We start from the raw sequence: 27,473 nt of genomic DNA, 5'->3' as shown, positions 1-27,473 counted from the left end.
ACAAAACATCAAATCAAAATGTAAATCTTTACTGTAGTGTTGAAATATGCAATGCATTGACAGTGAACATTGGTAACTGATTGGTTCCAGCTGACAGAGTACTAAGATGAGAGAAAAAGAAAAAAATGGTTCAGACAGTATCCTGTGTGCTGCAGGTCTGGTGGAGCAGGCATTTAAAGAACAAATACATCCAGAAGAAGGAGAGAGGCTAGTTTTCTTCTTACACTCATCCCTACTTCACCTAGACCGTGTGGAAGAACTTTACAATGCTCACAGAATACCTGAATGAGCATTGCCACAAATCATTAGAAAAGAAAACAAAAAACTGGTTTGATTAGGAAATCAACAACAACAACAACAACAAAAAAAGGATCAAAATAAATACATTCACCATTTCCTTTGAAATCATTTTGTTACAAACAAATATATACATAAGAGGACTACGATGAAAACTCTCACTCCAACAGATCTTTCTGTCGACACGGCCTGAGGAGACGGCCCGCGTGGTTCAGTTTCCCAAAGGCCACCTCCATCCCCGTGAAGACGGACCAGACCGCTTTACTGTGCACGTCAACAGTTCTGAACCTTGGCCACATTGTCCTACGGCTGATTGTTCATTCTAGTGTCATGATTTTACAAAACAAAAAAAAACATTAAAAGCATTCCTTACTTAGGACTACACTATTAGTGTTATTTGGCAAGGGAACGTCCTTCTCTACGTCTTTGTGTGTAGCATACAGAACCGAGCTTGTAAACATATACACTTCCATTGGGATTAGAAACACTGTTTTGGTAAAATAATGATTATTAAAAGATGAGACGCACACGTTTATACAACAAAAAAAAAAAAAAAAAAAAAAAGGACACAGAATTGCACTGGAGGGAGTTTCTTCTGTTGCTGTTTTCTTCTGTTTCTTCTGTTGTTGTTGTTTTTTTTTGTTTGTTTGTTTGTTTTGTTCCTCTTCTTTTTTTTGGCTTCAGCATTAAGGCCCATTCGGAGTCTGGAGTGGAAGGGAAAGATAAAGACAACACCATGTATTTGCCCACAGGGCCTAACAGGTATGTACAAACACACACATGGACAGTATTGCGAGGAGTATAAAAGCAGTACACATACATTAATAAAGAGTGACATTTCCACTTCACTCTCCTGTGATGATCTGTTCTTTCTTTCTTTCTTTAAAAACAAACAAAACGAAAGAAGCAAAAGCAAAAACCAAAGGAAAAGAGTGTCTCTCTGAAGTGCTGGGTGCCTGACTATGTGGCGATGGGGGGGGGGAGTGGGGGCATTCAGGAGCTGATTGGTGGTTTGGCTGTGTTTATTGCTAGGCGACGGCGCTGTCCCTGCCGCTGTCTCTCAGGTGAACAGATAGTTAATGAGCAGCTGGAAGAGCAGCAGCAGACAGAGGATTAGGTAGTGTCGGCTGTTTAGAGACATGCTCTCCTCTGCCGACTTGTGACGCGCTATCTGCCGACTCAGGGCACCGAGGTTCCTGCGGTCGAAGAGAAAGGAGGGGGGGGAAAAAAAGACCCGTGTGAGCGAGGAGAATAAAGACAGCACATGCAGGCTCCTTTACTGAGGCACTTTTATCATGGATTAGATCATCTCAGATAACTCAAAATAAAGAGGAGGGAATCATACTTACTTCTGAATGTCTTGCTGTGTCTTCTGTATGGATGCTATAGAGGCCTCTATCTGGGCGATGTCCTTCATCTCTTTACTGCAGCGGGCACACTGGCTCACAAACCCTACGTACCCAACATAAGGAAGCAGACAGCTGAAATGAGAGTCTGTGTTTAGGTGGAACCATTCTTTACAGTTTTCTCTCTCTGTCTCTGTCTGTCTAACTTGCCTTCGTTGTCAGACGACTCGTGCGTGGGCTCTGGTGTCGTGCTGCTGCTCTCTGTGTTTTGACTGCAGCTGGAGGGCTGACTGCTGGCCTTCCTGTGCTTACCATTCACCTGGGTCTATCACACACACACACACACACACAAACACACACAAACACAAACACACACACACACACAAACACACACACACACACACAAACACAAACACACACAAACACAAACACACACACACACAAACACACACACACACACACACACAAACACACACAAGCACAGACACAAGCACAAACACACACAGGAAAAACACAAACAAAAACAGGAAACATACAGTAAACATTACTGTGCACTCAGAGCACTAATTCACTCTTCTTCTTTTTTCTTTTTTTTTTTGCGATTCTGCTAATAATAATACTTTGTTGTCTAACTGTGTATGTAGAAAACCGATCAGATTACTGTGAAGTGACTAATGGATTTTCTATACTCAGCATTACCTTTTGCTGTACGGTCCAGCTCTGGCCGTAAGAGAAGCTGTTGCGTTGGCGCTGTGGTTTCTCCTTTGTCTGAATGATGCCATTCTTCTCAAACTGAACCAGACAGCGCTCTGGGTCCCATGGCTTAGTGCTGAAAGACAAGCAGAGTCACGGAGCACTTCAAAACACCATCGCAGAAAAAAAGACACGTGATCTCTCACAAGGTGAGAAATTCGCTACTTCATATTCAACGTCAGACACAGTACATATCTACAAAAAAAAACAATAATAGCAAGGCTTGTTGGGTCTTAAATGTTCCTTTGATATTTCTTGATCTTTCTTTCTTCCAACGTCGCTGTGATTCGTGTAGGAAGGTGGAGTTTGACAAAGCTGTTACATTAGACCTTGTTTTACCAGATGAAGTGAGATGAGGTGAATATTAAGTGGATACCTCTTTATACACCTGAATGCATATACACAGACTCTGCTCTAAAGCGAGTTCAGTTTTCTTTACAACTTCAGCCTCGTCTTATGAGCACATACTCTGCGTATCTGTACTGCCACTCATTAGTGTCCGGGTTCAGATAGAAGAGTCTCGGGTTCCAGGGCTGATCGCCGCGTTCCCGCGCCTCCTGTCTCTGCGCCTCCTCCAGGACAAACTTCTCCTGCGTGGCCTTGTTCTGGTCTTTGGCCTTAATGGCGCTGGTCACATGCTGCCAGAGCCTGGGGAACATACAGACATGCAGTAATGTGGTCAAGTAATCACCTCAAACCTTTCAAATATGACTGTGATTAAAGCTAGATCAATGTTTGAAATGCATGAATACATGAAGTGTTAGTGTTCTTGCTTATGTATTTACAAACAAGGGAAGAAATGTCAGCAAACACATGTTGAGAAATTAAGAGACAACAAGTGTGTGTGTATGTGTGTGTGTGTGTGGTGTGGTGCGTGGTGTGTGTGTGTGTGGTGACTGTTCTGTACCTTTCAGACTCAAAAGGACCCTGCTGATCCAGTTGGACCACTTGTCTCTTTAACCTCTGCTTGCGCACCTCTGTGGTGGGGTTCCACAGCACCTCCTGGTGGGCAGTCTTCTTCTCGTGTATCAGCACTTCCCCATCCTGTTATCCCAGTTTTATTTCAGCCGTCAGTCATCCACGTTAACACATCGTGTAATGCTCTCATATGAGATTAAATATGTTTGTTTGTTTCTGTGAACGTCACAAAACATGGAGACATTTCTCTTTTAATCTGTGTGTTCTGCTCAGCTCAGACGCTTACCCAATGTCCGTCCACTGTGGCCAGCACATCGTCCCCTAACCGGATTTTTCCAGAAATCTGATTCACGTTCCAAGACGTGCCAAGGAAAGGCTGTATGAGGGGGCAGGGGATAAAGAAAATGAAGATGTGACTCCACAAGGCAACGGGATGTACATTAAAGAAGAAAAAAAAAAAAAACCAAAAAACATACAGTACCTTAAGTTTAAATTCAAGTTCAGTGAAATATTTTGTTTTTTCACACTCAATAGTGATCTTGCCGCCAAGTTCCAGGGTCATGGTACCATAAAGAATGCCTTTGGAAATTAAGAGGGGAAAAAAAGAAAACATTTTAATTGCAGTAATTTGACCTTGTCATACAACATTAATTTAAAAAAATGTTTCCCTGAGTTTCCCCATGATAAAACATGAATGCAGTAAAACATGACCTCTCTAACATTAAAAAGCCTACACAGACCAAACACAGCCCAAACTGTAAAGCTTGGTCCTTTACACAGAGAGAGTGGGAGGGATGTGGGGGGGGGTGTTGGGAAGCAGCAGTACCTTTACAGTGTGCATACGGCATGGTAATGACATACTCCTCATCTCGTGTCAGAAACAGCAGTCTGGCTTTGCCTTCCAATATCGCAGACAGCGAGTTCCCTATGTCCAAATAAGATTAACATGTTTACTGCTGCGCACGCACACACACACACACACACACCAGTCGGGCGTCTGTAGATGTAACTAAGTACATGATAGCAGTCCTCAGTAAAACAGAACTGTACCGTAAAACTTGGATTTGGTCAGGATGCTGCCGCTGATGCAGAAATTGTCCTTCTTGTTGCAGACATAAAAGGCAGAGATTGGGGGGTGGTGTGATACCTACAGGAAAGAAAGGGGACGTGACAGATCATATAACAGATGTCCAAGTCACAGTTATCTTATTGGTTATTAACTGTCACACCAGAGGTTCTCCAGCTCGCCTTACTGCAACTCCAAAATGTGATTACAGTCATAATAACAGCACGCATGAAACTGGAATAATAATATGGACTAACAACAAAAACATATTGTCAGTAGGGAGAGGAGTATGATTGGCTTGTGAGGATCTTCAGGGTACATTTATCATCTGACAGGGTGACAGTATATAATATAGAACAGTATCATTATGATTAACATATATGACGACAAGTTCGGAGTCTCACCTGCTCTGCTATGTAAAACGTACAACTGTCACTCTGAGGGTGGAGCCAGCAACAGCGGAACGTCTCCCCGAGGATGGGATTATACGGCTTTTTCAGCCCCTTAAACACACACACACACACACACACACACACAAAGACACACCACATCAGCAACTGACTAACCACACCCGCACACTCACAGGCAACCCTGTGTGTGTTAGTATTGTCTTGCATGTAACAGACCAGAGCGACTATGACAAAACCTGCCAAACCAGCTCTGTCATAATAACCCTGACTTTTACAGAACTATTGCCCCAAACACTCTGAGCCTGCATAGGGGCCTTGCTGACTCAGGATAAGGGTCTGCTTGTATTACACTAACAAATGACCAAAATGTCCAGTTATGGCACGGGCATGGAAAACCATGCATGTCTAAGCATGCAAATGAAGACGGAGGAAGGAAGAAATAAAGGCTAAATAAAGAAACAGAGAGTGAACAAGCTCATTAGCACAAAGAACACACTTATATGTGTTCAGGAGACACAGAAGAGATGACAGAATACCTTAGGCTTTTTGTAAAAGCCAGACAGATACCAACGCAGCACCTGCTTCATTCTGCAGTACGGGCTTTCCTGTGTCACTGCCCTGATTGAACGAGACAAGAGAAACCAATCAGATGTTATAAAATCTGCCCCCGCGACTAAACACACAAGAAGAGAAGGCGGCGGGGGAGAAAGCTCAGACTGCTTACTGAGACAGGAGGTTGGCGTGGTAATAATAGTCAGACAGCTTGTCCAGGAAAGAGCGTGGCTCTAAGATGAAGGTGGGCAGGACAACTTTGGACAGGTCCATGCCTGGTCTCAGCTGCTTCAGCAAGGTCCAGATTAGACTTTTATTCTCCTCAGAGACTGTCTCTACCTGTGATGCCTCCCCAGCCTAGGAGATGAAACAACAGCCTTTCTCATTCACAGATACCGCATTATAGCGTCTATTTTATTGTGTACATATGATGTATAATTTATTAAGTTTTTTTTTTCCCCAAATAACAAATGGCTTGTTCGCATGCATTATGAAATGACTGTTAGATTTGTAACATCTCATTTGCTTTTATCACACTGGATAATCTGGAAGAGTGAAACAGAAATCTTTCAAAATGAATCCATAGCCCTCACATCACCAATCTCCTCTTCGTTTTGCTCAGCATATGCTGTTGCCTGGAGGCACGGGGAAAGGTCATCTGATTGGTCCATGTCACTCTCTTCAGTCAGTCGCTCCCCGTTCTCATTGGCTGCATTGTCTGAGTCTTCGTGAGCTTCCCTCTCTGACTTATCGGAGTAAGCGTCATTCTCCATGTGATTGCTCTCTAGCATAGTATCATTCAGTCTTCAAAAAGAGAGAAATCCAGCGTATCAATACATGTCAGCCGAGCAAAGGGTCATATCATAGGCCAACACAAGTCTGTAGTTTGATTTTATAAAGAAAACACAAGGTCACTACTGAAGCTTCATTAGTCTTTAACAAATGACGTAAAAACTGAAAACGTTATAAAACAGCATTCAGAGGTAATGACATATTAATAGCACTATAGAGTATTTTCAAGGTTTTTAGTGGAGTAGTGGGGAAACAGTATATCTTCCCAAGCCTGATCAGCTTGGTTGCCTGAGCAACCAAATCATCGCTCACCTTCAAGTAGTCTGAATGTCATAACTGTTAATTACATCACAAGATAAACAACCATATTCATTATTTCAAAACCTGTGGCAGGTCCTTCATGCATCGACCAGATTCAAATAAAGTTATACTCAAGCTACATTTATCCACATGAATTAAAAAAAAAAAAAAGAACATTCATTAAAACACATCTCACGTAAACAGTTCTCTAAAAATATACCATGGCAGAAACCAGCTGAGAGCTACAAGGCTGCTGAATCCCCCTTAATAGCAGGCCATCAGTAATAATCAAGAGATAAAGGACAGTCTTTGTGTCCACTGCTAAGCAGGGGAGGGGCAGTTTCAAAGTAACAAATAACAGCAGCCACACTGACAAGCAGCATCTATCTCTGAGTGCATGTCGAGAAATCCGGAGACTACAAGGATATCGAACGCCTGATGTCCTCAGGCGGTAGAACCGACCAAGCAACAAATGAGTGTGAACAACAAACATCTTCTCTTACCTTGTAGGCAAAACACAACTCCCAAAAAAGGTTGGAGAAAACAACAGCACTGTGTTTCTATAGAGCCTAGAGCACTGCTGCTTCTCCCACCCTGGGTTTCCCAATAGACAGGAAATCGTGTGAGAGATCACGAATGTGAGGCAAGCTGTATTTATGCTGTTTTTTTTCCTTCAGCCTTGGCATGTGTGTGTCTGTGTGTGTGCGCGTGTGTATGTGAGTGTGTATGTGTGTGTGTGTATTTCTTTGCTGTCGCTGATGGCTCTCCTGGGGTGGTGTTGAGTTCACATTATCCTTGTCTCTTCCTGCTCCTTTGCCTGTCACATGACTGAATACGGCAGCGCTGATAGGCTGCTAAGTGCACAGAAGCTGTAAAATGACCATGGGGCCATGTAGGGAGGGGCTGAAAAAAGGGGCAGGAGTTTAGAGAGGACTGCCAACTGGAGGCTATCATTTGCTTCTGGCATGAGTGCAAAAAGACACACAATCTCACACACACACACACATATACACACACACAGAACTAATGCCAGACACAGCAAGATAATTCGTCAGTTTCCAGACACTTGGCTTTAGATCTGATATGGTTCAAAGGCTAAAAAAACACAGCACAGGCCCCAAACTGTTGACTCCATTGTGCTAAAGAACAGACTATAACACAAAGGGAATTGAAGAGCTGGATAGGAGATAGCTCTTTGCCTTTTGTTCTGTCTCCAAATGGGCCTGTTATGGGTGACTGACCCTACAAAGAACATGAGTGCAAAATAACAAAGCATCACTCAACTAACTTTCAGCTTAAAACCTGATTTAGAGCGGAGATAATACTAATATGGTAATATATAAATAACCAAATTCATTGATTGGAAAATTTCATTGATTGGAAAATTGAGATTCAAGAGATTAACTGTTGCTGATTAAATATAAATGCAGTCGCTGGCATTGACATTAAACACAGACAGAACATTAAGCAGTACTGAGATAGAAGTCACTCAGAAGTCAGACAGAGAAGTGAAAGTCTTCAGCCATGACAAAAACATAAGCTTTCACTAAACAACTGGACATCCCCTACACCTAATCTTTACAGAACTGACCATTTGGATTCATAGTTCAGGTAGGAATGACTGTTTCTACAACACATCGTACAAAACTATTAAAACAAGAAGACGACTATTTCATAACGCCTACAAAACTGTTTACTTTACAGACAAAAGCAGCTGACAGGCTGTGTTGATCTGAGCTAACAAACTTTCTCTAAACAATGATTCCAAACTATGTTTCTCAATCACAGATACACAAGTTTCAGCCACCATCTGGGCTGAAATGCAAACACACGGGCCTGGTTCTCATGCAACCCCTCTTTCCCTACAAAATGGATGAGACAACATCTCTCTCTTTCAGAAAGATCCAACTCTTGATTTGATGGGGCCCATCATAACAAGTTATTTCTCATTACTTATAAGAGATTTTATTGGACTTTCCTCATCCAGTGTTTCATATGTGACTATATGTTTATACGTTTATTTGTGTTTAGGTGTTTACATTTATATGGGTTTGTATGTATGAGCGTATGTAGGATACTCCTGGTAGTACGACAGGTTTTGGTTTCGAGCACTGGACTGTGTGTTGTTGTCATTATGGCCAGATGAGGAAATGGATTGTCTATGACCATGAACATGGCCAAGCAACCAGGCTCAGTCTCTCTGCAGGAGCTGTGAGCCTCTCAGAGCAGTTCACTGCTGGTTCCTGTTGTTGTGTCATTGTGGAATACTCACTAGGGGCACTCTCGGACTGACAGTGCAATGGGCTGCGTGTTACTGTTGTGTTAATAAGTCACATATGTTGGAGGAGCTCTTGGTCAGACACTGTGATGGGCTGACTATTACTGTTATGATGATAAATAAAACTTAGTGAAGGTGCCCTCTGTGTTATTACTGTGTTAATGAGAAAAACTCACCGAATAAACTCTTGGTCAGACAGGGCAGTGGATTCTGTGTTGGTGTTGTGTTAATGGTGAAAACTCACTGGAGGAGCTCTTGCTCAGACAGGGCAGAGGATTCTGTGTTAGTGTTGTGTTAATGGTGAAAACTCACTGGAGGAGCTCTTGCTCAGACAGGGCAGTGGATTCTGTGTTGGTGTTGTGTTAATGGTGAAAACTCACTGGAGGAGTTCTTGCTCAGACAGGGCAGTGGATTCTGTGTTGGTGTTGTGTTAGTGTTGTGTTAATGGTGAAAACTCACTGGAGGAGCTCTTGCTCCGACAGGGCAGAGGATTCTGTGTTGGTGTTGGTGTTGTGTTAATGGTGAAAACTCACTGGAGGAGTTCTTGCTCAGACAGGGCAGAGGATTCTGCGTTTTGGTGTTGTGTTGGTGTTGTGTTAATGGTGAAAACTCACTGGAGGAGCTCTTGCTCAGACAGGGCAGAGGACTGCAGAAGCTGCAGGATGTGGGAGGACTCGGAGGAGCTGCTCAGGTCTCCGTCCCGGCACGTCTTAGCGGTCAGCTTGTAGAGACTGGAGCAGCTGAGTGCCAGCTCTAAGGCATCCATCCAGCACCGACCTGAGTCAAACAGCAACAGACACGCACAGTCTTCAAAATGTGCTTCAGAGAGCGTACTGTACTAAAACCTTAGAACAGGAAAAGACAAGTACACGCCATGGGCTCTAACTGAACCCTCATCGCCACACGCTCCACTCACCATCAGATTCAGACGCGGCTCTGAAGATCAGGTAATTGCTGGGCAAGGGTTGTGTAATCGAACCCACGTTTTCTCCTTTGGGACCCTGGAGAGACAAACAGTTCTCAGTCAACGAGTGATTCAGTTACTGCGATGAAACAGTGAGACGTGACGCCGCTCCGTTACGGAACACAGCGAAGCGCTACGAGGGATAACCGCTAGGGCCTTACCTTTGTGGCCCATATGGATTTGTCTAGTGGGTGGTAGAGTTTGAAGCAGAAGCCGTCTTTCTTTGAAGGCCTCTCTATGAGCTTACAGGCGTTGAGTAGGATCGTGCCCACCCACTGGTCTGTGTTTGGCGTTTTGTAGATGAGGAGAACTCCGGGTTTCAAAGCACACCACAGCTTTGTCCAACTCTTCAGCGTGCCCCGAATCTGATGGACCAAAAAACAGCCGGCGGATCAACATGGGAATTTCATGGTGTTTCAATCACTGTAACAGCTGTACGGGCTATAAACTGGTAATGTCCGACATGAATTTGTATGTTCTGGGTGTGTTAACAAATCAGAAATGAATAAAGAGACACTGTTTAAAATAAGTGTTTCTTTTGTTGTTGTTGTTGTTTTTGTTTGTGTTTTAATTACTGATGTTCTTCTGTCTTAGTGGTCACTTTTGTTTGCTCATGTTTCCCCTCTTTTATATGAATAATTCATCTTCTTTTCTTGTCTGTTATATACTTAAACATTTCAGCTTGATGTAGTTGTTACTGTTGGAAATGTCAAAAAGTACTACACAGTTTCAGTGTAGTGCTGAAATAATGGTGATATTACCTTCAGCCAATTCGATATAATGACTACACTTGGGTCCTTAAGGGCACTGAACAGTTCTTTGGCTGCCCTCTTTTTCTCTTGTCGATAATTCTTTTTCTGAACCTGCAAAATAAATAAACAAACAGATAACTACATCCACAGTTCATACAATAACTTTACACTGTGGCCACAAGAGGGCACAGCTGACATACATATACAGACACAAAATTAAAACATTCTGTATTTCACATATTTTTTGTGTCCTGTCTTTGTCAAGCAGGAGCAGTGATTCAGCAGAGGGCAAGGCACTGCATGGTACCCAAAGCATTACACTGTCGAGGATCAAAAAGTATGCTCACAGAATCCATGCTCATTCTATAGCATCATGTTGTACTGCACTATCACTGAGCAACACCATAAAAGCATACAACCATACAAGCCACATCTGACCACAAGCAAACAAACTGATTTCTTCTCTTGTTTCCTCTTCATACTGGTCAGCAAGCTGCCCATTTATCATCAGTCTGACTGTTCATCGTCTCAACCGCAAACGCTTACTGTTTGCTCGTGGCTTTCCCCTGTACCCGGATTAACCGCGTCACAGTTAATTATACACGTATAAACATGTCTTACACCGGAGCAAAGGTCGACCGTCATTTACCGTTCTGTATCGTCTCACAGGCTGGAATGACCTCTTACCTTCAGGGATTCTTTCCGGGTTAACTTCTCTGTGGGCGACGAGCACTCCTTTTCAAGGCCGATGAACATTTTGGACTCAGACTGAACCAAAGAGACAAAATCAAATAAAACTGTTGCCACAGGTGAACAGGAATCTGTAACAATTCACATCTCTTAGTATTATTACTGTACTACACGTCTGGGAAGCCACACAGTTACACTACATTACAGTGGTCTGTAAACGCCAGATTGCATTCCCACTCCAAAGAATATGTTACAACAGTGGATAGTTAACCACTGTCTTTTGGTCAGCTGGACATGTCAGCTGGACATCAGAGGCAAAGAGGAAAAGACCAGAATTAGCCCTGTAACCACAGGATTTCAAAAGGGAAGACAAGAATAACTGTCTCAATGCTGCAACCTAGTTTCCACAGCACTCAACCAGATCAAACTACGTCAGTTTATAAATATGACAACAGTTTCACTGCTCTATTTGTTTTTGATTTTCTGCGTGATATTCAGAGTAATGAAAGAAGGGTTTATTATGAGAGAGAAACAGACCTAGGTCACTACACTCAAAACAAGCAACTTATATCCGTTTACTGTCAATACGTACAGACTGTTTAAAGATTCACCATCTTAGCAGTGGCAACATTTACAGAAAATATTACACAGGAGGACCAAGCAGAGCAAAACAAAAGAGATTAAGATAAGTTATTCTGAATCTGAAAACACAATGCTCCCCTCTGGCAAGCACCAGAGAAGATGTGTCATTCATTAATTTTGTAGGACTGCCTGAACCAGCATGCATCGAATACCTCTAAAAATATCAATGAACAGACTGCTTGTAAGATACCGAACAAATTTCAGTCAGTTCATGGTTTGGCCTTGGCAATGCAGCTGACATCACCTGATGGGACGTTCTCTGTCCATGTGACCACCATAAGAATCTGATGACCAAAGGCAACAGTCAAATACATTGTCACAATACATTGATACTCTCAGATCAGCCAGCTACGTACATTTTACGTGAATTTACTAGCCATATTGAATAGACTGCTTCCATGCCTTATGGAAAGTACAACTGTTTCACCCGTGACGATGAGGCTCGCGTTTCACAGATAAAATGATCACGTCAAATCAACCAGGGGATAAGCAGGATTACGTACTCATTTTGCATTGGTCATTATCACCCCCCCGGCACTGTGTGGTTATTCTCCCGTAAAGGAGAAGCTGCCAGTGTATTATCCCTTACCTGGCTAACACCTCCACACATCAGCACACACAGAATGACTGAACTCTGCTGGTCCCCTCTCACTGGGATCAATGGGCTCACTGCTTTAAGCACTATACGACCCACACTGCACGCAACACCTCTTCGGAGCACTCTGCATCCACTTCAGCAGTAATGTAGTGTGGAGAACGAAACACATCTACGCAGACACAAAGCTTCCATTGTAAAGCGGAGTGAAAAGGCCTAATTCAGTCTAATTCACTCTAATCGGAGTCTGTCTCCTCGCTAGGTACATGAAAACTAGAACAAATATGACGTTGTTTCAACTTTACAACAGCGCGTTAATAGACACTGCACATGACTAATAATCCTCTTCCTTATCAAGGCTACGCAGTGAATCAATACCGACGAGTGCTGCCAAACATGACGTTAGTCACTGAGAAGTGGTAAAATGGGTTGAGATTGAGACTGTTAGTGGTTAAAGACGGATGAGGGACGGTGCAGGCAGATTTGGCCGCGCGTCAGGGATCCGGCTGACTCACCGCGCTGCTGGGAGACTGGGCAGGACTGGCTTCATCCCTGAGCAAGGGCAAGCCGTTCCTCTCTGACTCTCCGCCTGTAGGACATGAACAAACACGCACATCCACACCTGTGAGTAAACATCCTGACTGACGAGTGTGTGTGTGTGTGTGTGTGTGTGTGTGTGAGAGAGGTTCTGGACTGTGTGAGAATGGTGTGTGAGGTACCTGGGCTGACAGGGTAAAGGTCGCTGTCCCCTCCATACGACAGGTTTCTGGTCAGCGCACGCGGGTCGATCTTTGGAGGGGAGGTGGTTGTAGGACACAGGGAGAACCGTCTGCGGAACAAGTTCTCCTCCTTCATCCTGTCAGCCAGATTGTCTGTGGAGGAAAAACAAAAAATAAAATCTCAGTTCAATTAAATGTGAGTAAGCTGGTGTGTGAGCCTCATGCGTACACACAAAGAAACACACACACACACACACACGTGCACGCGCTCACACACACGTGCACGCGCTCACACACACATGCGCACGCACAGACACACACAGACACAGACAAACAAAGAAAAACAGTTCCAGTGCTGTAATGACGGGGACCTCCTGTCCTTGTCTGTACCTCTGTGAATATACCAGTCAGTAGCTAAACTGTAGTAGCCTTCATGCGTGTGTATGTATGTATGTACATCAGTGTCAAAGAGGCAAGTACTGTGAAACTCCCATCAAACAAACCCAGTCTGAAAAAACATAGTGCATTCCAAAAGGCAATGTAAGTTAAGCATTACGCTACTGCGATAGCGGAGCCCCAAACGGTACAAGTAGTTTTATCCACCCAACAGATTTGGGTAAGAATTTCAGTTTCTTTACTAAGTTGCTGTTAAAACGGCAGTGGGAAAGCCAGCGCTGATGCTATGAGCCTCAATGTGATGACCCAAGCGGAAAAAGAAGAGTATTCCAAATGTAATCTCTCCTCTTGAGGATGTTCTATAAATAGTCTTTTGCTGCAGTGTGGGCTCTGAGGAGGGGTGTGGGAGATTCACAGTCTTTCAGGTGCACTGTTACAAAACCTAATTCTCTCCCTTACCGAGATGCACGATGCTTTTTCCTGCACGCAGCTGACTGGCAACTCACGCAGCCAATGACAGGTTGGCTTCACAGCTGGAGGGCGGGACATGGGGAGATTAGGGCAGAGTCTTTTACCTCCTGCATCTTACTACTCTCCTTTTGAGAAGATTACATGGAAATGAGGCACTATAGGGAGATGTAAACACCGTGACCAGACGGCCAGACCAGGCAAAAAAAAGAAAAAACGTACACCACACGCGACTCCAGAGAGGGGAGGGGAACACTGGATAAGATCATTATTTTATTGTAGATTGGTGGCCCTGTCATTCAAAGGGCCATTCGGTGACGTGAACAGCAGCACGTGAAACAGTGCATGACACGAGAGATATTTTTACGATGTTACTGATCCTCTACTTGTATCTTATGCAACTGTAGCTCTGTTCTGCTGTAGCTCATGTGAGACAAGCCTGCTTTCAGCTGACACTCTCACAGAGGAGCTAGGGCTGAAGTTCTGTAATTCTAAACTGTACTATAACGCATCTAAAATGGTTACAGAGAACATGCAGGTCATGAACACGTGTGTAAATGTGAACTGGTTACAAAACGCGTTTCGAGCCGGACACGATGTCTAGACTTATCCCTGGTCACGTACGGTATGTGATGCTAGTGAAGTAGGCTACTGAGTGTGATGTGCGTGCTGTAATCCCCGACATGCAGACAGATGTTCCTGCGCTAACACGGCTGGCGAGTTTGATCATTAGCCTGCTCTGTCCTTGCCTGTCGTAACGGGTTGGCTGGATGTTAAGTGGCACTGTTGGCAGCCATCTTGTTGTTTACTAATTCAAAGCCGTGTTCCTCTACCTTCCAGAAACATGACCCACTTTTCTAATGTTTATACAGGGCACAGTAAATGAGTGGTCAACAGAAGACAGTATATACTGTTTCGCTCTGACCTTACGATAGGTGATTAAACCTAAAACAGCATCCAAGGAGGGAAAAAGGCTGAAAAACCATGTCCTTGCACTGCAAAGCCGTTATTTTAATCAGCTCCGTTCTACAAGCAAACAAACAAACAAATATACAAACACTAAAGTTGAATCAGATATGGTGCTGAAGTACTTGACACTCTACTGATAGCGAATGAATGCAGAGACATAGAGTGAATTCTACAAGCCAGAACACAGGCAGGGTGAGGTTTTCACACTATTTGTGTTAGAGTAATATTTACACATGGCTTTGTGTAGCCAAAGAGTACAGTATGGCTTTAGCTGGCACTGTGCAGAGTCTGGTAGCGTACTCTTCTACAGACACGTCCCCTAGTGCGCTGGCTGGTACCCAACCCAAAACCACCCCCCCCAAAAGCTCTGTAACCAAGGAAAATTCCATAGCAACTCCTTCTGAATCCATGCCTTTAGTCACAGCCAATCTCCATTAAGAGGCAGACGCAGCGTGAGAGCCGGGCGGCCTGATAGCGAGAGACAGCTCAGTGACTATGCAGCACACACCACGTCTGGCCTCCGGGGGCAGAGGAGAAGTCTGGCCATCCGTCCGACCGCTCTCTCCAGCTGATGGCCTGAGGCCGCTGGAGATTAAGCCCACCCCTAACACCAGGATTACATACTGGCCAGATGACCCACTTAAAGTGTTGGCGTGAACCCTGACGAGATCGGGCTCCCTGTTTTTTCCATTACGCATACGTGGAGAACTCGGAGTCAATGCTGGAGCAGAGTGTGCAGGGCTGACTTCAAAAAAAAAAAAAAAAAAAAAAAAAAAAAAAACCTAAACGGGAAAATGGCAGTAAAGTTCACTCACCGCTGGACTGCACCAACAATTGGAGCTGGTTTAAAGTGTTACTATCCAACTGCTGAGCACGACACAGAGCCATGCACACTTCCATCCAAACAGTGCCAACGAAATGACCTGCTAAGCCAGCAGGGAGATGCCGCTGCTTAGGAAACTCTCTAAAATATTCCTTGTGATATTCCCACGATAGAGAGGTCATCAAAGCATCCATCATGGAAAGAAAGGGACATAACAAAACAGAAAATGTATTGGCACAGTTAGGAAAATACAGAGAGGTAGTAACAAAATGTTCCCCTGTTCAGGAAAGAAAATGTTTAAAGTCCCCAGGCCAATACGCCATCCATACACAGACATGGAAAACTGTGGAAGATGTGTAATAGGCCTAACTCACAGGAGGACAATACTTCTATTTTAGACGCTGGTGGAAAATGCAGTTGGTTTTATTTTGGGCGCTCCAGGGAAAAGACCGAAATCCCAAGCCCAGGCGGATCTGGCTTCTAAAATAGCTCACGGCGTTGGCCTCGGACCCCCCCGAGGGGCATGTCACCCCGTGCCCTCTACTGAAGGGTGCTCAATGCCAATTTTGGTCTAAGAGGCCGTAATTACGCTTCCTATTAGGGCTGCAATTAGATCTGATTGGACTTATTCAAAGAGACAAGGGCTGGCTTATAACTAATGTTTGTTTTGGCACCCTCATCTAACCCTCATTTACCTCAAATCTCTCAACTCCATAAACATAAACAAAACGGTTTGATTGGGGACGCTTGAAGAAGACACTCGAGAAGATCCAAAACAAAAACTTCTTGCTGTGCAAAAGAAATGCGACATCAGACACTGTGAACGTAATGACAGGAACTTTATAATCATGCAAAAATACCTGAAGAAATGTCCTGATGTTAGCAACACTGAGCACAAGTTTAATTTCCAGTTAAGATTGGAGACATCTCAAGATTCGGCTGACACTTTGTAAATCATCAATCATTTTCTTGTAAAACAGACAAGAGTAAACAATTACGCAGAAAAGGTTAGTGTTTAAAACAAAATTTAACAGCAAGACATGCAATGTGCATTTAAGGGAGGCAATTAATCTTTCGTTTGATTTTCAAGGAAAGTTTATGTTCTCTAGAGGACGAGAGAAGGTCTGTGTATATAAGCAATTTAGACTACGGGGTTAGATTTGTGGGCGGTCGTTCAACATTGCCGGGACATTTATTCAAGTGGGGTTTTTTTTTCCTTTTGCAAATCTCTCTCCTACCTGAGAGCATGGTCTGCTGACACAGTGTGTGTCTTTACTGACCACATCAGTAAAAAACTAAAAAAAAAAAAAAGAAAAAAAATCATGCCTCACAAACTTCGCGTTAAACTAAGAAATAGAAAAGACAGGCCATATTTCCATCGTGCCAAAGACTGCAGAGTGACTGTAAAGTGCACCACTAGGCCCGTGAGAACAGTGAATGTCATTTTGTGATTTAAGTAGTTAGTGTCTGTTTAAATGCGCTGCTCACTCTACTCACTGTTTCAGTGACTTAACGCCCTGGACTGCTCCAGCCCAGAAAATACAAACGATTAGCGTTTCATCTCTTTCAACGCACTGACGCTCTCGGTGGGAAAATTCCTTGTGTTCCTAGATAACATCTTGGTTTACCAATCATTAATGAAACAAAGGCAGAGCAGAATAACAGGACAGACTATGAAAGTGCTTGCTAAAATAACAAACACATTTTCCCTGCAAAGTGTTTGCGTGTATACACGTGTGTACACGTATGTGTGTGTGTGTGAGTATTTTCATTATGCAACCAAACAAGATTATCAAGGCCTGGTGTCATAGGTATCAAATGTCTAGGAGGTAAAAGTGTTCATCCACAGTCAGTCTTTGCTTTTCATATGAGTGTTGAATGTAAGTATAGCAAGCAAAGGGGAGGGCTCTGATCAGCAATCTTACTCAGAGACACATGATAAACACGGGCCCTAGATTCAAACCACAAACCATTCATGGAAATGTACACATCAGTTCATATGTTTGGCTACTTAGACAAATAAAGCTGGGCTGTCTGAAATAGCTTCCGTATTGACTGTCACTAGTCAGACGATGATTTTTACTTTGAGTGACATCTCACAGGATGTTTAAGTCAATAAGGTTGGCGCCAAATAACCACTATTTGAACTGGCTTCTTTTACCTACATCTGACGATAAAAGAAAAGAGATAAAGGAACATCGGCGGTCCGGGCTGGCGATGGAAAGATTCCGTCATTAGTGTCCCATCTGGACCGCTAGCAAATGACTCCAGTTTCAGACCAAACAGTCCATTTTGTTATACTTGTGTCTCTGAGTTCAGTTCAATCAGTTAAGGACAATGACGTCTGCTTGTTCCTCCCTCTGACTGCAGTTCACAGATTGAGGAATGAGGCCCGCTGTGTATGCCTTTGTGGCATTTAGAGGAACCTGTCTTCCTTTTGAGGGAGATCCTCAAAGGACTTCCATTCAGCAGTAGATGTAGGATAGGAACTCTTTGTTTTGACCACAGTGCGATTTGCATTTTGACCTTTTAGATAACAGTAAAAGCGGATACAGTTCTTATTTTTGTGGTTAGCCTTTGAGTGTGTTCTTCAAATGCTTGAATTATGCATGAATAATGTAAATAGGCCTATTTTTTCCCCCCCTTACTGGATCTGTGCGGTAAAATCCTTTTTTTTAGCGTGATAAGTTCCTCTCTCTCCAAAAAGATCCAAAAGGCAATCAACAAAAAAAGCCTAAAAGTGCAATCATTTGCACTTTGAAGGCAAAGCAAATAAATTGGGCATGCAGTGAGCAGCTGTTGAAATGAGGAGATGTGATGGAAAAGCATCTACAAAAGCATTTTTTATAAGATAACTAACGGTGTTACTGAATGTGACATTTTCTGCTGGAGGAAATGAAACAAAATTGGAGTCAAATCCCATAGTGAACTCTCTCTGGTGAAAAAGGATTCAAACCTCACAGCCCTGTAGAACTTGCCAGCATTACATATGGAGCTGAGCATCCTTCAACAAGCTGGCTTCAAAAAACTAAAAAACCTCTTTAAAAACGGGTCAAAGTGAGCATATATATCTGGTACATGCCAACAGTTCCAGCAGCTTCATGTCTGTGAAGTTTGGATTCCCTTGGGCATGAATAAAGCAGAGAATTAAACCCAGTGAGTCAACAGCTTTCATTCAATTATGGACACACACACACACGCACACACACGCACACACAAAAAATAATCTAGTGTGTTTGAGGTAAAGCTAGTGGTTGGACCAGGACAACTAGACTAGAGTACAATCACAACATGACCTTAGAGAGAGTGCAAAACACACACACACACACACACACACACACACACACACATACACACACACACACACAGTGTTACACATGACGCTGTCCTTCACTGACTTTGTTCCTGTCACGTATGGTTACATCCACGCTCTTGCCAGGAGGGTTATCGGCTGTTGAACAATCGATAAGGTTTGGCACCGACATGCAATATGTGATGCAGAAATTCTCAGCCCTGAAAAAAAAAAAAACTCCTTTCACTCTAAAAACACATGACTAAGCCAAATTCAGTCACGGAAGAATTTACGCTTCTAGAATGTCATCATTCAGTAATGCGGCTTCCTGGCTCATCAAATACAGTATTATCTTCTAAATCAGAGGATCTGATCTCTTTGCGTCCAAGAGCACAACGGTCATGAACGAACACACATGATCAGGCAGTAGAGAAGAAACAAAAGTTCAGCAAACCATCATACCCTGTCTTATCTGATGGCGTGTATGATGTAAAAACCAGGTTAAAGCTTGAGATTGTGTCTAGTAGAGGCTCTGCTCGTAGATGAGTGAAAGTGCTGTGAAAAAGACAAGTGGAAAGTCTATGCATTCCTCCGTGCCCGTTGAAAGCTTGGTTACGTGTTAGGTGACACGGTGCACAGGCAGTCTGTTTGACCAAGCGTGAATGAAGAGGGACTTTTATTTTTCATGCCCGGAGACGCTCAGGGACCTGTCTGAGCTTCTAGCAGCTTCCACACCGAGCTCATGGAGTCCATTATGCCAAACGCGCTCGCGTAACCACGGCCGACATACGGCACTCAGACAGCTGCCTTCACGCAGCACGGCTGAGGCAACCCTGCATCTCAGAAATAGCATCTAACAACGCTGAGCAAAGGCCATTTGTTTACTGTAAAAAAAACCACAAAACATTTCTGCAACCCAAATCCCATCAAGTTAAAACTGGGCAAAAATACATTTAGGCCAAAGCACTTTGAGCTGCATTTCTTGTATGAAAGGTGCTATACAAATAAAGTTGTTTATTATTATTATCATTATCATTATTATTATCATGGCTACTATTGCTATTATATATCTCCCTGTACAATTAGTGGTTTATGACAGTAGCCTAAACAAATAAATGTTTGTTTGAACATGGCTTTCTTTTATCATATCTTTCTTCCTGTTTGAGATAAAAAAAAAAAATTTCCTTTCAAAGGTCAGCGATGACAGGACGTCACGATGTGAAGCGTCTCATTACTGAATCTATCAAATCTGGGTCAAAGCTTTCCTGTGTTTAATATAGCTCTCTGAGCTAGCATTCTCACAACCCATCCAGCACTCACATGTATTCTTCTCCAATACCTTACTGCCCACACTGATATACAGTTAACGACAGCAATTTTTATTTAGGGATTGTTTTAAAAAAAAAAAAGCGTCTGCCATCATTAGACGAAAGTGGCTTAATGTGTAGTTACTGCAGCATAAAGTACAGATGTTTTATTCTGGGCGAGATGTAATGGAAAAGCTGCCTCATAGGAGACCATCACTCTCCCAATGGTATCTACAGTCCATCTGGGTAGGAGACTCAATAGAGCAATTTACAGATGTAAAAATTATGGTTAAGGTTAATGTATTGCATAAAATCATCATTTCAAACCCTCTTCAGTCAACGTGAAATAATAATAAAACAAAACGTGAACACGCCACCTCTTTTGAGCATTAAATATAGGTTAACGTTATAATGCCAACATACCTCGTTCAGACACGCCCTACAACATAGACTCCACAGTCAAGTTAGAGACCAGATTTACTGCACAAATCCCTCAGATGCACGCCTTGAACAAGAAGAAACACATCTGCTTACCTAAAAAGCATTTTTTTTCCCCCCCAAACAGCCTCAGTGTCAGACTACGGTATAAGCTTGGCGGTGCACTTTCTTGTTCAGGACTACAAAAAAAAAAAAAAGAAAAAAAGAGCAGAGATCAAAACACTCAACCGTCACACCACTTTTGTCTGAGCTCCACCCTATAACTAAACAGGAACCAGGAGCAGGTACAAAAACATTTCACCAACAGCCCACAAAGCACGTTTTCCCAGTCAGTGATTACCTCATCACACATCCTGCACGTTCACCTGCGCTACCCGTATATGTACTGTCGGGTAGAGCCCAAACATAGAGAGCACAAGTCTTCAGACCAGACCCGGACTATCGGTGCGTTTGGTTTTCAGTCTACGTTGGGTTTTTTTTTTTTGTTTGTTTTGGTTTAATCTGTTAAATGTGGGGTTGGTACAGCACTGTTCCAGGTCTTTATTTACTTTGAAAATTGGCCCACATTCTCAACAATGGAGGGGGAAAAAAAACAAAAAACAGAAATGCTGATAAGCTGCCTTTCTAACACGCCTGTAGTCTGAGTAGACTTCAGCTCTAAATCCAAAACACCCAGGTTAAAGAGACTTGTGTGATGCCTTAAGAGGAAACCCCAAAACCGCAACCAAGCCGCACCTCTTCTTTTATCTACTGAATCGGAAAAAAAAAATAACAAACAAAAAAAAACAAGTCTTCTAATATTTAAAGGGTACAACCAAACCTGCGTCTGTCTGTGCCTTTAAAAGCCACTGCTGTACGGAAAACAGAAAACAAGCCTGACAACACTGAGTAGCTTTAACCTAAATAAGAAGTGAACTGAAAGTTATTGCCAGGGCCAGGAACACAGAGTGTGTGTGTGTGTGTGTGTGTGTGTGTTGGGGGGGACAAGGAAGTAGTAAGAGAAGAGGAGAAAGACTTGATGTAAGCAATTCTGCCTGACAAACCTTTGGTTCAAAGGACAGGGCCTTGACTATCATTGCCAAGGCAACGCAGTTCTATAGGCGCTGTGATTGGCCGAACGCCACAGACATTTCCGTCGCCTTTCTCTTGTATGTGAAACAAAACGAACAGAAGCAGGCATTTATGAGGAGATCTCAACAGTTAAAACAAAAGCTAAAATGCAGTTCAAAGGTCAGTCTTTACTGGGTAATCCAAGAGTGTAGCATAGTAAGTGAGAGTAAGCCTCAACATAAATTTACAGAGCATTTCAATTAAAATTAGAAATTTGAGATTGTCGAGCAGACTTTGCTTTCTAGTCATCGGGGCTGACCCAGAACACTGTTAAGCATCACGGCTGAGGGAAGGTACTCTACTCCGGTCTCCTGCACAATCTCTGCGCCATTGGTGAGGGTGTGGCCCTCGGAGAGGCTGAGACACTTTGTTTACCGTACAAGTGCACGTTGCCAAGGTAAATATGACTATAGAGGCTAAGGCAGTACCTCCGCGTCCCTCCACAGGGGTGTAATCGCTCACCCACTCCTCCTGTTTGTCAAGCTGGCTAAGAAGGGATTGGACCGGGGTGTCAGCGTGAAGAAGCCCTCACTTTTAATGAGAAACCTTTGGAGAGTACAGAACTGCCAATAAACGAGAAGAGGCCTGGATATATTCCACCCTGTTAACAAGTGTCACTATAGCCTAGAGGCAGGAGAATACACTACCTCCTAAATAAGTGCCACATGATGTAGCCTCACTCCTTCTGCTTGACAGCAAGCATAAGACAATGTTTAATTAGCTTCGCTGACTTATTTACCATCACTGAAAAAGGGTGAGGTACTTAGTGTTTCCTATTGGGCACAATGCTGTATCTAAGTGTCGATAAACTCAGGTATATCTATTGGGACCAATTACTGTATCCTCTGAGTGCATTCTCTCTGGAATCCTGCTCCTAACTGTGAAAGTTCAGTGCTGTGCTCTTGCACAAACACTGTACACCTCATATATAGAACAGTTTCGACAAATACTGACTCAACTTTATATATATATATATATGGAAAGGGATCTTTTTCCATAAGACTGATTTCTATTGACACTTTACGGAGACTTCCCACAACAGAAAGCACGTGACTATGAGAAACATGTACATACTCCCACCCTCCACAAACAAACAAACAAACAAACAAACAAACAAACAAACAAACAACTACATGCACACAGACAAAGGAGTGCAGGTTCGTTCACACACCCGAACGGAGTGGGAGAAGTCCATCTGACTACTGCCTTGTGCTGACAGCCCTCTCAAACACATTTGTGCCTGACCATGTTTGTCACCGTGGGGGCCTTATTTTGACAGCGCTCCCTCCCTGTCTCTATACCCCCTGCCCTCCATCTCTATATTTATCTCCACACACATGCAATTAAGAGAAAAACGAAAGTCTTCTGTGCCATCCTCCTCCCAGTGCTAACAGCTGCTACACTAACTTCATGTAAAACACTCACAATCTCCCCAGTGTTACTACTGACTTGCCGTTTATTGGACGCTGCCGTCAAATAAATACGATTTTCCAATCGCTGAGAGTTTAAGTACTTCTTTCCCCCCCACTCTGTACATGTTCCAATAATACAAAAACCTCCACATTAAAAATGAACCCCATCTAGTATTTTTTTTTTCTGCTGAACGTAGCATTTTTTTCTAAACTGAGGGTCAAGCATTGGGTTGGTGTAAGAAGCACTGTGTTAGCTGTGTGTATTATATGTATATGTGGTATATTAGTCTATGTGTAGGCTACTCCATCAGCAGGGCAGCTCCACATGGCTGCAGTGCAGAAGCAGGAGGAAAAAAAAAAGGGGGGGGGGGGGGGGGGGGGGGGGGAGTAGGGCAGGGCCGCTCCCATCGCCTCTGTTTGGCTTAGCAGTCTGAACTAGGTTTCCTGAACACTTTTGAGACTAGAACGTCAAGCACCTGAACGGATGAAAGAGAACAGAGAAATGGAAAGCACCTCCGTGACGTTGGGGAGGATTAAAGTGAGTCAAGAGCCCTAAATTCCAAAAGCTAGAAAAGGAGCTTTGTCACATTATATCAACACCGACACCAAAATTAGAAACCCTGAAATCCATTATTTAAATTCCACCTAACAATTTATGCCTCTCGCCATCATCGCTATCAAAGAAGGCTCTTTTAGTATAGCTGCAGCCACACACACACACACACACACACACACAAGCCCTATTTTAGATGAGCAGTAACCACACACATAGGCCCTATTTTAGATGAGCAGTAACCACATACACACACACACACACACAGGCACTATTTTAGACAAACTATAGCCACACATACACAAAGACAGACAGAGACACACACACACACAAGCACAATTTCAAACAAGAATAAACTGAAGTGGAGAGACACTCTGTGAACATTAAATTCTAAGGGAACAAACTGAGAAATATTGACCACTACCCACTTGTGTGGCACAGCAGGAAGCATCTTCAGCTCGGCCTCTCAGGGAACTTGACCAATTCAACCGCTTTCCAAAAATACATCTCAAGCTAGTTCACCTCAGCTCACTACCACAAATAAGCAATGCATGAACTGCAGCTGTCATGTGCAGGCACTTTTTAGAAAGGGCACTGCTTTCGTCCTGATCAATATTGTCTCGACGCATAACATAGCAACCTGTTTCAGTCCTGGGCATTTATGACTCTAGTATATCTGACTTGTCTTTAAATATATTAATAGTGAAATTACTAATGCAATTTCAAATTCCATGAAATGATATCCTCACTAATCAGTTCTCTTATCTAAATGGATACAAAATAATCCTGTGCTGGTCCTCTTTATTCTGGTCATCAATGGCATCAGTTTCCTTTTAGCCATTCACATAAGCAAGTGTTACCGCTCGCACTGTCGTGAAAGAAGGCACTTCTCAAAATCTCCAAGTGTTACGAGAAGAACTTTCAGAAAGGTCACAAAGACCGTATTCTTCAACACTGAATGAAGAAAGCAAGACTTTTAACCCAACATTTTGCCCTACTTACACGATGAACACTTTTAACAAAATGAGGAATGTTGTCATGGAACTGAAAACAAGCAACTGTAGTGAACCACCATCAATCTGAGGGGGGGGGGGGGGGGGGGGGGGGGGGGGGCTTCTGTAAGCAACTCTAAGAGTTTACAAAAACTGGCCTACTTTAAAGACACATCTGTCCGGCACCAAGACATCTGTTGAGAAACTAGCTTAAATTTTGAGCATGTAAGACTAATCATGAAAGGGATCAGCTCGGGGTTGGTCGATGTCTTGGGATGAAGGCAAATAGCATCTTTTATCATATCTCCAAGGTCCCAGATTCCCCCGTGGCTCCAAAGAGATCAAATGCATAGAGACATTTTATTTTTTGAACACATGAGCAGTGAGCAACATTTTTTTTGGTCTATTTTATTCAATTAATTATCAACCTACAGTCTGTAACTCCAAAAAGCAACATCACTGTCCACTGGACATGCTGTATAAGTGACTTAAAGGCAATCCAAAGGCTCTTCTCAAATAACTATCTCCCCATCATAATAAACAAAGGACTTGCAGGATTTCATTCACAAGACTGGAATAAGACGCCACAGGAAAAGTATAACTCCAAAGCCCTGATCAGCTATATATGGGCTATACAACAACCCAAGAATGAATTCATTTATTCCAATTCAAGTGAAGAGCATAGAGTTAAAAAAGTGACAGAACAAAACTGAAAGTGAATTGTAGTCAGAATATATTGAATTAAATTCTATGAAATTCATTACCATTCCACTTTGTGGAGTGTCAAAACTGTCAGATCACAACATTTGAACACATTTGAGTATTCTAAGAAAAGTACAGTTAAAAATGTTCTTGAATAAATAATCTAAAATGAAAATATTGGTTTAACTTCTAAGAACAGAACTGCACATTAACTATCAACACTCAAATAAACTGAGTAGAGAGCTGACCCATATTCATGTAAGAGGAATTGTTTGTGTCTGGTCATAGGCAAACTAAAAACAAAAACAAAAACAAACAATTTTTATATTATTTTTCTCACACTTATTTAGTGAGATGTCTGAGGACTTTGGGGGAAAAAAAGCTAAGAACACTATGATTCATGTTCCGGAAGCACTGGCTGACCCACGACACGTAGAGGAATTCGACGGTCTGCACAGCATACAAAAGAGCCCAGAGCCAAGAAAAACGAGACGTGGAGAAGGGAGTGACGAGGGAGCAGGGAACACAAAAGAAAACAGAACAAGCAGTGAATTGTCGAGCAGTTTGTTCTCACTTCTGATTTCCTAAATGTCACGGAACCTTTTATTTCAAAACCTGTACACATTTTTTTAAACCAATACTTACTTTAATTATTGACCATGGCCAATAATTATCCATGCTACATATTATTACCTTTCAGAACAGCAGTGGACTCTGGATATTCTGTCAAAAATTGACTAAAACTTAACACAATACATATTTTATGTGTATGTTACACCTATTTCGTAATGGAGGGCAAAATAGCACAATTGCAGTTTAAAACCAAACAAGGCCATACAGAACTGTTAAACAGTTGACAGTCCACTGAACTCACAATACTGGTGACAGCTAAATGACTTTGGTTAAGGTCACTAGGTTCAGGTCAAAGCCTTAGCAAGGCTTTAAGAGTACTGCATAACCAGTTATGATGGTACCCGTGCACACAACGCACAGAAATATATAAACTAGCTACACATAATACGTACCGTAGATTATATCAGTTAACCAAAGCCTTATGTCACGTCTTATTTTATAGCTGTATCCAATCAGAAAAGTCAGACTCCTAATATAATGTCGATGTAAATAAAAACACATTTTTTGTAGGGGAAAATAGAGGAACGCTCTCCAGTGGGTGTGAGCAATTTCATCAAAGAGTTCGTTCAGATTTAAATCCATTCAAGTTAGTCGTCACTTCAGCGAAGCAGCCAAAATTTGCCACTGCAGCCCGTTACAGATTAAGCTAACGTTAGTATACGAGGTTATCAGTGAAGCGCTGTAGATTCCAGATAAACAGCAATATCATCATATTGGTAACAAAGGCCTACAGCGAATATTTATGATAGTTATGTCCGCATCTATAAAACACGAACTATGATAATGTAACATACAACCTCATCTTCACGGGATTTATACACTGCCAATATTCTAGCTAACAAGACAGCGCCCGACACCCAGTAAACGTCAGTTGTCCTACGCTTCAAAAATATTCATTTTATCACCTGTTTAAGTGAAAATGGCTGGGGAACTGATATCCAACAAAAATATTAATGCTCTATTCGTGGCTACCGCGGGGCTTTTATTAAAGATCACATTAGTAAACCCTGCTCCCTCTTTTGAGGAAACACTAGTTTACCTTGTGTGCTCAAAGAACAGCCATCTAATTGCTAAATCACACTAGTCAAGTGATACGGGGTAGATTTTTAACGGCTATTCTTTCGGTATGTAGAGAACTTTTCCAGTGTAGGTTTTCAACAGTTTGAGACTAATCGCAACGCCTTCAGACTAGTCACAGCTAAACAATGCTACACTGATGGATCCGTTTTTTCCTGCTAGCTAGTCAAGTTGCGAATTAGTTTGATGTTTATCTGAGTTTTTGCCCTTCTTACCTGTCTCTTTTC

At 42.7% G+C, this 27,473-nt stretch overlaps 1 protein-coding gene across 1 annotated transcript; it reads right to left on the bottom strand.

Annotated features, from left to right (window-relative positions):
• Positions 1 to 927: 927 nt before the first annotated feature.
• osbpl5 (oxysterol binding protein-like 5) lies at positions 928 to 27,473 on the bottom strand. The gene is made up of 22 exons (XM_030790101.1): positions 27,462 to 27,473; positions 13,075 to 13,227; positions 12,871 to 12,944; positions 11,116 to 11,196; positions 10,438 to 10,539; positions 9,838 to 10,041; positions 9,629 to 9,713; positions 9,327 to 9,489; positions 5,936 to 6,146; positions 5,515 to 5,699; positions 5,327 to 5,408; positions 4,785 to 4,883; positions 4,365 to 4,461; positions 4,141 to 4,239; positions 3,796 to 3,893; positions 3,601 to 3,690; positions 3,304 to 3,440; positions 2,865 to 3,044; positions 2,343 to 2,472; positions 1,854 to 1,968; positions 1,647 to 1,749; positions 928 to 1,493 (listed from the first exon to the last, which is right to left on the bottom strand). Exons 2-22 carry the CDS (start codon positions 13,208 to 13,210, stop codon positions 1,358 to 1,360), a joined length of 2,607 nt encoding a protein of 868 aa, XP_030645961.1. The 5' UTR covers positions 13,211 to 13,227; positions 27,462 to 27,473; the 3' UTR covers positions 928 to 1,357.

The sequence above is a fragment of the Chanos chanos genome, chromosome 13, assembly GCF_902362185.1.
Source record: "Chanos chanos chromosome 13, fChaCha1.1, whole genome shotgun sequence".
Taxonomy (NCBI): domain Eukaryota; kingdom Metazoa; phylum Chordata; class Actinopteri; order Gonorynchiformes; family Chanidae; genus Chanos; species Chanos chanos.
This window is presented reverse-complemented; position numbering and strand designations above follow the sequence as displayed.